Source organism: Acanthochromis polyacanthus, chromosome 20, assembly GCF_021347895.1.
Source record: "Acanthochromis polyacanthus isolate Apoly-LR-REF ecotype Palm Island chromosome 20, KAUST_Apoly_ChrSc, whole genome shotgun sequence".
NCBI lineage: Eukaryota > Metazoa > Chordata > Actinopteri > Pomacentridae > Acanthochromis > Acanthochromis polyacanthus.
Genome location: NC_067132.1, coordinates 6,586,956 through 6,600,211, shown reverse-complemented (window position 1 = coordinate 6,600,211; position 13,256 = coordinate 6,586,956). Strand labels below are relative to the sequence as shown.

At 40.0% G+C, this 13,256-nt stretch overlaps 1 protein-coding gene across 5 annotated transcripts in view; it reads right to left on the bottom strand.

Moving 5' to 3' along the window:
• lancl2 (LanC lantibiotic synthetase component C-like 2 (bacterial)) overlaps positions 1–13,256 on the bottom strand; it is a 105,731-nt gene that overhangs the window by 43,578 nt on the left and 48,897 nt on the right. For 4 of the 5 annotated variants that reach the window (XM_051940820.1, XM_022208054.2, XM_051940822.1 and 1 more), the window contains one exon: positions 638–784. The exons of the other annotated variant lie outside the window; for it this stretch is intronic. In XM_051940820.1, the coding sequence (XP_051796780.1) occupies positions 638–784 (147 nt within the window). The remainder of the gene's footprint in view (positions 1–637; positions 785–13,256) is intronic. 5 annotated transcript variants of the gene reach the window in all.

Here is a 13,256-nt window from a genome sequence, read left to right as displayed (position 1 = left end):
CAATGTTTAGTGAAAACGTGATTAGAGGCGTTTGCTGTCATTACCAACTCAGCGGTGGTATATCTCTCTCTCCCCCGGAGCGTGGTGGAGCAGCCATTGCGCAGACTTCAGTTGTTTTAATTATGCCTAAATATTAGTTTTATTTTATTTCATAGACATTACTTGAATAATTAAAAACACCAAACACTTTCTGTTCATTTGAAAGTATGTATGGTAAAGTTGAACAAAGCCGTTGAATATTTTTTGACAAAAAGGTTGAACCTCTGGCTAAGGTAGATTATCATTATTGCAACAGGGTTAATGAGAAACTCTACCAAAACTTCAAATATTGAAGCAGTGTTTTACTTATTTTTATTATGCAGTAATCAATTCTGCAGTTCAGGTGAAATGTAAATAGAACAAGCATATAGGTTATGGTAAAATGATTGGCTTGTGAAAGAAAGTTTGTCATTGGCTTTGGTTGCAGTGGAGTGCAGGATCGGGCTGTTAAACATGTCACAATTTTGCACAGCTTCATTCTCTGTCCCCAAAACACCTTTGCAAGCACATTAGCAATGTTGCATGACTTTAGGAAGTTAAAGCAAAGAAACTCTCTGGTGACCAAGCAGTACCCACTCTGTCTCTTGTCCACTCCTACCTGCATGAGCATGCAATAGATGCCAGCCAGACCGTGGGCAGCGCCGATATACTGTTTCTTGTGCCATTCATAGAGCAGAGGACAGCGATCAGTTTTCTTTTGCTCTGCTGACATGTTCTTGCCTGACTCCACAATCGCTGTCGCCACCTACAGTTTAAAAAGCAAGAGAAAGAATTGGAAAAAGTAAGCAACAGGTCTGTTGCTAGGAGAAAGTTAGTTCTTCTAAGCCCAGGGAACTTAGTTCTGGGGAACTGGTTGTGTTTCTTGCAAAGAACTCCCCCTTGATGGAACTCTATGATGTATTTGAAAAAACCTAAACAAATGTGCAGATGGTATGGTTGCTTAACAATGGGGACAAAAAGACAATACAATGTTTTGTTTTTCTGTGATATATATATATATTACTGACAAAAAGGGAGGAATTCCTCAGCAGATGGCTTGATTACTAACTGCTTTGAACTCAAATGGTGTAACACCAGCAAAGGTATCCAAAACAGTTTTTTGCTTTGGATGACATTCAGTGTGACTTTCCACTAATCATACAGAGCTTTACACTGTCACATTTAAATTGTCAAAACAAAATAGTCATGTAGTGACTACAATTGCAAGACAGTGCGGACAGAGTACTTGTTTTTGGTCACATCATCGTTTCTGTAACTGGGCTACTTCCATACATCTAACTAAGGATGCATAATTATGGTCGAAGTGTTGATCACTCTTCTTTTTTTTAGCTCACAATTAGCCTATTTATCATATTCACTGATGTTAGAGACAAAAAGTTTTAATGTCACTATTACATTTAAATAAGAAGTGCACTGCTTTCACTTCCATATTATGCCAATGTCCAAATCTGCATCAAAGATGCAGACGAACAAATAAATTAAACTGATCCCAAAACACCTCACTTTCACATCTGCTCTTTAAGAGACACTACAATTGACAAATGCCTTGCATGCCGGCTATAGTAAAAGTTAGTGAAGCATCTGTGCAGAGTGAAGCATCTAGTCTCCATGACAGCACAGTATCCCAGATGGGTCTGAGACCAAAAATGAGTTTTAAAGTAGTCAAATGAGACATTCTAATTAGGGACGGTCCGATCCGATCCGCTGGATCGGTATCGAGTCCGATCCAGGCTAAAGTGACTGGATCGGACATCGAAGTCCTTTTATTTGAAACCGTCCGATCCAATTCATAAGCCCAATCTATCTCATATATCCTCGTCTTCACTTTTCACGACATGCCGTAACACAGACAAGCTGTTGCCATGGTTGCCATGTGCCCGTGTTTTTGTCACGTGAGCAGAGAGTGAACAGAAGCCTGCAGAAGCCTGAGCTGTGGTCGTGTCTGCCGTGTGGAATTACTATATGCAAACGGAGGAGAAGAGTAAAATAGCTGTGCAACGTTTGCAAAATGAGTGTCTCAAGGGGTGGCAGCAACACCGGACATTTTAACACAACGAACTTAATAAACCATCTGCAGAAGCATCGTGGAAAGCAGTACGGAGACTTTTTACAGGCGCGTGCAAAACAAAAAGTGAACCGCGGCAACCATCATTGCAGGAAGCACTACAGAAGAGTACAAAACTCGCTCCAACGCCAAAATATAAGAGAGAAAATTGTCGAGTTCATTTTGCTGGATGACCAACCACCTTGTGTGGTGGAAAACGTGGGTTGTTGTAGTATTTTTCGACCCTCCGGAAAAATCCCCCTTCGCGTGAACGCGTGCGCCTTACGTTTCACTCTGTGGCCACTTGACGGATTTTCTGTTGTACGTTTACTGTTTTTTGTTGTTGTTTTCTACTTTTTTTCGGGTTAAATGTGATTAAGTAGCGAACTGTGGCCATGTTTTCGTGTTAAATATGATCAGGTGACAGGTCTCTCCTCCTGTCCACCCCACCGGTGTCTAAATGGCATCAGGGGAGATCCTACGCTGCTCTCAGCTTCACTCGCATGAGTGTTGTACACGTGTCAATAAAACAATTGTTCACTGAGAAAACTTTATATCTCCCTATTTAAAATTGGACTCCCCCAAGAATGCAAGACGTGGTATATGTCTAGTGCTTTATACATAAGTACTATACTTAATTAGACTAAAAACTTTGTACATTAATCATTTATTATTGTTATTTTATTGGACCAGTTAACAATAGAAAAGAATAGAAATTATTCATCCCACACCTGGGAGACTGCCCTCCTTGGCAGCCACGGCTGCTAAATTACTTTTTTTAAGTGTGGAGAGTGCGAGACTCTTTAGCACGGTCTTCAACATTATTGATAAAAAAGGAGCAGACTGACAGCTGAGAAGGCTGAAATGTTAATCTTTCTGAAGAAAAATCTGTCCCTCATGTTGCAAGACAAGGCAGCTTAAGTATTTTCAGTTCAACGTCAGGCAGCTGGCATGTTTTATTGTTTTCAGTGAACATAATGTGACTATTGGAATAGTGTTCATTCTAATATTTAGTTTCATGAGTGTTTTACAGCATCAGCGGCTGCATGCAAAAGAAGACACTAGACTGCAGTATCACGGTTTACCCTTGCTTGTCTGTTTTTGTTTTGGTGCAGCAAATCAGGTGTATAGCCTAGATTTTTATTGTTTTGATTGTGTGTCTTAAGAAGCCATGTGTAACTTACTGAGTACTACCTACATTGTTCTAGTGGAGATGCTATTATTTTATGTTAATTCATCAAATTATTTACTGCAGCCTTGCAATGCCATTGAGGTATAATGTGACTTTTCTGTTTATACACTGGGATTATTTAGTTTAATTTAAATATGTGCACCAAGTTGCAGTTTTATTTTAAACATTTGAATGGTACAGCTGGGTCTGTTGTGTTTACAAACGTTGTTTAAAGCGATGTTTTAATAAAGCCAAAGCAGTTACACATAACTTGTCACGTTTTCCTTCTTTCTTTAGGGGACCAGAACAGGTGTTGTACAATGAACATGGTGTTTTTAGATGTCAGTATCAAGCAGATTACATCCATGTATTATTAACAACTTTTAGAATGACAAAAAGAATTAAAGCTGTAAGCAGTGATGAACGGGTCCTCGCATCTCTGCTTGTCGGCGAATCCACGCACGTCCACCAGGTGGTGCTGTGACCGAGAGTGTATGTCGGCCTATGGATATGCCATGAGGAGTGGACTCTGATCACACATGCAAAATTTCAGGCAGATTGGAGCATGTTCAGGCGAGTTTTACAGCTTTTCCTGTCCATCCAGCAGGTGGCGCTGCAACAGACAGTGTATGTTGGGCCTTGGATGTGATGAGGACTGGACTCTAATGACACATGTAAAGTTTCAGTCAGATCGGAGTATGTGTAGGCTAGTTATAGAGCATTTCCTTCCCTCCAGCAGGTGGCGCTATGACTATGACTGTATATCAGCATATAGATGTGATCAGGGCAGGACCCTGATCATACAAGTAAAGTTTGATGCAGATTGTAGCGTGTATGGGACAGTTACACAGTATTTTCTGTGACATGGTGAATTGTCAAGTTCCAGGGGTCGCCATTTCCACGCCGTTAGACTTTTGCGAAGCATTTTGATAACTTTTGATCACCCATGTCTGCTGTACATCCTGGCCAAATTTGAGCTCTCTCAGTGTTACCCTGTTTGAGTATATAGCTTTTGAAAATAGTCAAAAATGAGCCAAAATCGTAAATACATCTGACATATAATTCAAAATGGCCGACTTCCTGTTGGATTTGGAGCATTGATGTCAATTACATTTTTGTGTGTCTTGACCCGTTACATATGCCTCCCCATTTTCAGAGCTGTCTGTTACATGTACTGGTCGTAGTAATTGTTTGAAATTTTCCAGGTGGTGCTATGGAGCCATTTTGACACAATCAGATGAAATTCCCATAAAACCTGAAATGGTTTACCAGTCATGATGTGTGTGTTAATTTTGGTGAGCTACTGAGCATTTTTAAGCTATCAGAAAGTACTTTATTTGTTACAGCAATGATTTGTTGCCACGGTAACAGCGTTTTATTAATCGTGAAAATCTTTACACTGTGGCATTGTCAAGGCATGAACAGTGATCTGTCCAAATTTCAGAACGATATGACACTTGTTGTATCCATATAGGGTCATGGGATGTGCAAATGTAATGACCAAAACATATAATTGTCAATAGGTGGCAACATGAGTACTTTCAAATTTATGAATGTGGATATGTTCAGACTCGGACTGGTGTCCATCATGTGAAATTTGGTCCAGATTGGACTATTTCCAGCTGAGATATAATGAATTCAATTTTCATGGCGAAAAATTGAAATTCGCCGCACCGCCACAGACACGCCTTTTGACCTTAAGTCACCATCTTCTCTGGGAATCATCATGAACGTGTTCAGGCTTCTGTCACCAAATTTGAGGGGAATCTGACCATCCGGCTGTGAATAGTACATCAAAGTGTAAAAAAAGTGTATTTCCTGATACCACAAGGTGGTGCTATGACTGTCAATGTATATAACCACACAGATGTCATCAGGGTGGGACTCTGATCATACAAGTAAAATTTCAGGCAGATTGGAGAATGTTCAGGAGAGTTAGACACCACTTCCTGTTTCATGGCGAAGGATCAATATTTTGCGGAGTCGCCATGACCACGCCCTTTAACTTTTGCAGAGTATTTTGATAACTTTTCATGGTGAAGGAGTGTTGCATATACTGGCCAAATTTGAGCCTTGTCGGACTTACTCCTGATGAGTTATTAATCTGGAAATATTTGGAGGTTATTCAAGATGGCTGACTTCCTGTTGGGTTTACAGCATGGTCGTGATTGACTTTTTTGTGTGTCCTCATGTGGTGCACGACTGTCAAATATTGTAGCTGTACATGAAACGTCATGGCAGTTGACTTAATGACCACTTTTTTCAATTTTGTAGGGGGCACTATGGAGCCATTTTTCCACACACATGTGCAACTCCCATAAAATATCACATTTTTCGCCAGTCCTAATGTGCAGGCCAAATTTGACGCTCGTTGGGGTATGATAAGGCCGCCAAAAATGCAATTTCCCCCGCAGACGTAGAAAGTATAATAATAATTAAAGCTGCAAGCAGCGTTGAACGGGTCCTCGCATCCTTGCTGGTCGGCGACCCCAAGCATTCCACCAGGCAATGCTGCGACTGAGAGTGTATTTAGGCCCATGAATGTGACGAGGGCTGGATTCTGAGTACACAGGTCAAATTTCAGGCAGATTGGAGCATGGCCAGGCTATTTATGCAGCACTTTCTGTCCATCCACCAGGTGGCGCTATCTCTGTGACTGTATATTGGTCTATGAAACTCATCAGGACTGCACTCTGATCAAACATGTAAAGTTTGAGGCAGATTGCAGCATGTACAGGGGATTTACACAAGACGCCCTGCTTCATGGCGTAACATTAAAGTTCAGTTGGCCGCCATGGCCACACCCTTTGTGTTTTGTGATCAATTTTCACAAATATTCAACCTGAAGGCGTGTTTTATATATTGTCTCAAATTCTGATGTTTTGGAGTTATTGCCTGTGAGAAATCAATTGTTAAAAAATGATCAAAAACACCAAAAATCTGACATTTAATTCAAAATCTCGGACTTCCTGTTGGGTTTAGAGAATGACTCCAAGAGACTTTTTTGTTTGCACTTACGTGCTACATATGCATGCAAAATTTCATAGTCATAGGTGAAACTCTCTTTGGAGGCCATTTTTTAAATGCCGTAGTGGGCGCTATGGCACATGCTGTGAATGTATTTTGGCCTATAACTGTGATCAGGACAGGACTGTGTTTAATCATGTGAGGTCTGAGTAAGATTGGAGCATGCAGAGGATAGTTAGGTAGCACTTGATGTTTCATGGCGAACCATCAAAATTCTGGAGGTCGCCATGTCCACACCTTTTGACTCTGGAAGAATCTTTTAAGAACTTTTGATCAGAAGATCGTGTTGTATATCCTGGCAAAATTTTAGCTCTCTAGGAGTTAAACCCTAGGAGGAGTCTCAAAAATAAAAAAAAAAAGAGAAAATTTTTCCACTTCATTCAAAATGGCGGACTTCTTGTTGGGTTTAGGGGATGGCTCCAAGAGGCATTTTTGTGTGTCCTGGTGTGGTCTATATGCCTTTCAAATTTGGTGGATGTAGGTGAAACATGCTGCAGGGGCTGTTTATTAAAAATACTGCAGGGGGCGCTATAGCACATGCAGTGCTGAGAAGCATACAGTGTCCTTCCTTGGGTCGACAGTGATGTGTGATAGGACAAAGTTGTGGGCAATGGGATGTGTAAATGTAATGCCTAAATGTCCTGTTACCAATAGGTGGCGCTATGACTATTTCAACATTTATGAGTGTGGATGTCTTCAGACTGGGCATAGTGTTCAGCACATGAAGTTTGGGCCAGATAAGATCTTTTGCAGCTGAGATATGAACACTTAAATTTTTATGGCGAAACATCAAATTTCGCTGCGCCGCCACAGACACGCCTTTTTATGACACGTCACCATTTTTTCTGGGATTCATCATCAATGTGTTCAGGCTTATGTCACCACATCTGAGGTGAATCTGAGCAACAGGCTAAGAATAGTGCATGAAAGTGTAAAAAATGTCAAATTCTTGATACCACAAGGTGGCACTGTGACTGTGAATGAATACTGCCAGATGGATGTCATCAAGGCAGGTCTCTGATTATACATGTAAAGTTTCATTCAGATTGGAGCATGTTCATGAGAGTTAGACAGCATTTCCTGTTTCATGGCGAAGGATCAAATTTTTACAGGGCGCCACGACCACACCCTTTGACTATGGAGGAAGATTTTAATAACTTTTGCTGAGGAAGGTCTGCTGTATGTACTGGAAAAATTTCAGGTCTGTCAGACTTACCACCGAGGAGGAGTTCATCAGAGATTTTTTACAGTTAACGCATGATGGCACACTTCCTGTTGAGTTTAGAGCATGGCCGTGATTGACTTTTTTGTGTTTCCTGATGTGCTGCATATGCCTCCCAAATTTTGTAGCTCTAGACCAAATGTCCTCTGAGTTGGCCTCATTTAAAATTTTGTAGGGGGTTCAATGGAGCCATTCTGCCACACACCTCCACATGCCCTAAAAAATATGAAATTTTTCGCCAGTTCTGATGTGTGTGCAAATTTTCATGACTTTTCGAGCATGTTCAGGCCCTGAAAAATGCAGTTGTTTTGGCAGAATAATAATAATAACAAAATAGGAAAAAAAAATCCCTAAGGTTCCAATAGGGTCCACCGAGGGTGCCTTGGACAGTCGGTGCCCTTGCACCGCCTGTCCTCGGCACCTCGGTGCTCGGACCCTAATAATAATAAACCCGAGGGTTTCAATAGGGCCCAAGGCAACGCTGGTGCCTTGGACAGTCGGTGCCCTTGCACCACCTGTCCTTGGCACCCTCGGTGCTGTAGCAAGACTGCAAAGGCCCTGGAATTCCTGAGCTGATCAAAACTCAGATAAGCTGTCCCTCTCCAGCACTGACCAACACCTATCTCTATAGGAGGATTGAGACATTTGTATTTCTGTAGGTTTTCATTCACAGAAGGATGGAGCTCCTGTGAACATTTAAACCCCTGGAATAACTTCTTCTTTTTAAAAGACAATGACTTTCAATTATATGCTATGGATGTTTGTTTAATGAACTTTCATGCTAAAATCCCTTTTCAGCTTTAGGAGACCCTCAGCCAGAGATGTCTCTGCATTCCACAGATCAGATAACAAGTCGTAAAACTTTATGGCTGAAGGCTGGAGTCACCCTCTCACTCTCTTTGACTGAAACAAAGAGACTGGAACTGAACTTACAAAACCTTGCCACATTAATATTTCTGGAATGTATTTTGTGTTTACAGAATTACCAATGTCAATGGAAATCATTCATCATTAACATATCCGAAAATCACGATTCTATATTTCACAGAAGCTGATTTATTAATTTGTGATGTTTAATCTGATTCCTTCTTTATCTCTCTATTTAGGTTGAATGATGACCATTGTATTTACCTGTTACCAAATCTCTGACTTGTTGTTATATTCTCACTGTGATACATATTTTTAATGTCATAAACATAAACATATAGTTATGAATGAAATGATTCACATCATATGAACATATGTATTAATCTACACATTTCACTTTCACACAACTGAATATGGTGGGATAGACAGATCGTGTTTTGCGCGTGTAATATCATATTTTAATCCATTCTGGACTCCTCTTTCTTCTCTACTCTGTGAGAACAAAGAGATTCCAAATTCCACCAGACTCGCGCCTAAAAGTTCTTTCTCTCCGCCCAGGTCCTCCCCTTAGCTGGACCCACAGATAAAGTCAGCCGTCGCCCACATCATCTCTCTTACCGACCTACTCTCTTACCCCTCTCTTACTCTTTTTACTACCTGGGGAATCCATGACAGAGATTCCCATTATTTTCTTACCTAAAGCGCGTTTTTCCTATCTTTGAAATTCCCTCACCATCTAAGTTTGTTAACGATTTATCTTTTAATGTTTTTGTAACTTAAGGAGACATTTTGCTCGTTATTCGTTTTAATCTGAAGAACCGATTCAGAACCAGCATTTATTTTTCTTAATTTTGACAATTTTTCATCAACACCCATTTTTCTTGGCTAAAGCCTGAGAACCATCATTTTTAAGCCAAGCAACACTCAGCTGAGAACTCCGGAGACCTGCTGGATCAGGTCTTTGCATAGAACCGATCAACCCGTGGCAGGACATCCAGGCGGCCATAACAACGACACACCGCTCCGAACCTGCAAGTCCAGACGGTTGTGCTGCGAATCTGAAGGCCCCGCAAGTCCCAGCCCCATGACGGTTCACTTCAATAACTCCAGCTGAGTTTGCTCTGATTCCATTCTATGGGTGATGCACACACGTGGACAAAATTGTTGGTACTCCTCAGTTAAAGAAGGAAAAACCCACAATTCTCACTGAAATCACTTGAAACTCACAAAAGTAACAATAAATAAAAATTTATTGAAAATTAAATAATCAAAATCAGCCATCACTTTTGAATTGTTGATTAACATAATTATTTAAAAAAACAAACTGATGAAATAGGGCTGGACAAAAATGATGGTACTCATAACTTAATATTTTGTTGTACAACCTTTTGAGGCAATCACTGCAATTAAACGATTTCTGTATTTGTCAATGAGCGTTCTGCAGCTGTCAACAGGTATTTTGGCCCACTCCTCATGAGCAAACAGCTCCAGTTGTCTCAGGTTTGATGGGTGTCTTCTCCAAATGGCATGTTTCAGCTCCTTCCACATATGTTCAATGGGATTCAGATCTGGGCTCATAGAAGGCCACTTTAGAATAGTCCAACGCTTTTCTCTCAGCCATTCTTGGGTGTTTTTGGCTGTGTGTTTTGGATGGTTGTCCTGTTGGAAGACCCATGACCTGCGACTGAGACCAAGCTTTCTGACACTAGGCAGCACATTTCTCTCCAGAATGCCTTGATAGTCTTCAGATTTCATCGTACCTTGCACACTTTCAAGACACCCTGTGCCAGATGCAGCAAAGCAGCCCCAAAACATTACTGAGCCTCCTCCATGTTTCACCGTAGGGACAGTGTTCTTTTCTTCGTATGCTTGGTTTTTGAGTCTATGAACATAGAGTTGATGTGCCTTACCAAAAAGCTCCAGTTTGGTCTCATCTGTCCAAAGGACATTCTCCCAGAAGCTTTGTGGCTTGTCAACATGCATTTTTGCAAATTCCAGTCTCGCTTTTTTATGAGTTTTTTTCAGCAGTGGTGTCCTCCTTGGTCGTCTCCCATGAAGTCCGCTTTGGCTCAAACAACGACGAATGGTGCGATCTGACACTGATGTACCTTGGCCTTGGAGTTCACCTTTAATTTCTTTGGAGGTTGCTCTGGGCTCTTTGGATACAATTCGAACGATCCGTCTCTTCAATTTGTCATCAATTTTCCTCTTGCGGCCACGTCCAGGGAGGTTGGCTACTGTCCCGTGGGTCTTGAACTTCTGAATAATATGAGCCACTGTTGTCACAGGAACTTCAAGCTGTTTAGAGATGGTCTTATAGCCTTTACCTTTAAGATGTTTGTCTATCATTTTTTTTTGGATGTCCTGGGACAATTCTCTCCTTCGCTTTCTGTTGTCCATGTTCAGTGTGGTACACACCTTTTCACCAAACAGCAGGGTGACTACTTGTCTCCCTTTAAATAGGCAGACTGACTGATTATGAGTTTGGAAACACCTGTGATGTCAATTAAAGGACACACCTGAGTTAATCATGTCACTCTGGTCAAATAGTTTTCAATCTTTTATAGAGGTACCATCATTTTTGTCCAGGCCTGTTTCATTAGTTTTTTAAAATAATTATGTTAATCAACAATTCAAAAGTAATGGCTGTTTTTGATTATTTAATTTTCAATAAATTTTTATTTATTGTTACTTTTGTGAGTTTCAAGTGATTTCAGTGAGAATTGTGGGTTTTTCCTTCTTTAACTGAGGGGTACCAACAATTTTGTCCATGTGTGTATGTGAGATCGTATGTGTGTGAGTTCAAATTAGCATATTAAGACAGGATTATGGTGAAAGAGAAGCCAGATAGCACGACCTGACTAAATAAACGGTCATTTGGACTAAAACTGATTCGCAAAAGAATAAACGGATTAAATGAATTAAGTAATCAAGTGGTTAGTCACATCAAACCCGGAAAACCAGAATCAGAGCAGTCTCAGCTGGTCTTACTGTAGTAGAACCATCTGTCAAGAGTCTCCTCCTGGCTGGGATGCGGGCCCTTAGGTGACGCTTGGTCAATTAATTCATTTAATCAATTTATTCTTTTACAAATCATTAGAATTCTTAATCCAAATTACCGGTTACCTCGTCAGGTTAGCTCTGGCTAATCCTCACCATATTTCCTTATCTCTCTCACACACGCACACACACACACCATATCTACATTGTATATAGTTCACTTGTCATTATTCTCATAGAATAGTTAATAAATACCTCATTTTAGATCAAACTACAGTCTCAAGTGTTTCTTTCTGTAGAATGTGGTCAATTTAACCGAGGATTCAAGACTTTTTGATATGAGATTGATCAAAATTTTTATGAATATTAATTTTTTTATTAATATTAATTTTTTCCCTAGAGATCTAGGGTGGTGCCCCAATTATTGATAACGAGAGCTATAAATCATAACGTAGTACCGCTACAGTGCTTGGACTCTAATAATAAACCCTAGGGTTTCAATAGGGTCCTAGGCACCGCGGTGCCTTGGACAGTCAGTGCCCTTGCACCACCTGTCCTCGGCACCGTCGGTGCTCGGACCCTAATCATATCGGTATCGGCCGATCCTCAAGGCTGCAGTATCGATATCGGTATCGGATGAGAAAAAGTGGTATCAAGCCATCACTAATTCTAATGTCAGAGTACCCAAGTTAAAACCCAGAGATGCACACAGGTGTAATATCAATGCTGAGATGATATTTTTGGTGGTTTTTAGTTGTACCTCAAATAAAACAAGGCATTTACCACTGTTGGAAATTATTAGATATTTTTTGTCGTGGTGGGACGCGATTAAAAAAATAATCGAATTAATTACAGGCATTGTAATTAATTAATCGCAATCGCATTTTTGTCAAACAGCAATATTTGACAGAATGAGTAATTATTTTCAATTCAAATAAAATTTGGTTGACAGTTCAATCAATGAATAGAAATATATGTGCGTATAATTTAAAATTTACAAAATTAATACAATTTTAAAATGGGACATACAGAAAGAAGTGATTTGGATGATTTAAAGCCTGGATTGCATTATTTTTTTTCCCCACTGTATGGCTAAAACAAAAGCATTAGCATTACTTTTTGAAGGTCAAGGACCTTCAGAAAGTTGAAGAATCACAGATTCATTCTGTTTTCAGTTTCTGGGTCTGATAAATTGTGTAATTTTGATGGTTCTTTTTTTAAGAATAAATTTTTTTATTTATAAACAAAAATATTTTTCATAAACTAAAAGTTTATAATTAAGTTATTAAAAGACAGACATTTGTGTGGTTTAACTTACTACTCTGCCATGGCTCTGCCTCTTTGGCAGTGTAAGAACTTAAACCACAAAATAGTTTAATTTTTATTTATCTGCATTTTTCATCTGTCTATTTGTCAGATTATTGCAAACTCAAAATGCAATTATAGCGATTATGTTTAACATTGTACGACTTTTTTTAAACTAAAGAACTTTCAGTGTCTTCGAAAGTGGTCTATTATGGGATGGCTACACCGTTGGCTGTTCGACATTAGCAGGACTGTTGTAGCGAACGTTAGCTCTGGTGCTAACAGTAACATGTTTAGCATTGAAGTGATGCGGTGATCAGAAAACTCTTTGTTGCACAATTTGCAGACAACCACGCTTTTATTCAGGCTGACATCTGGAAGATCTTTAAAAGAAAACTTTCCTCCCAACAAGCATCTTCCTTCACTGTTCAACAGACATTCTTGTGCGCTGTGTATCTTCTTCACTGCAGATCATAGACCATCTGCTGCAGACAGACTTTAGTTTCATTACTGCCACCTATTGGACTGGAGTGTTCATCAGTGTTACCGGTGTGCCACAAATTAGGGAACTGAGAAAGAGG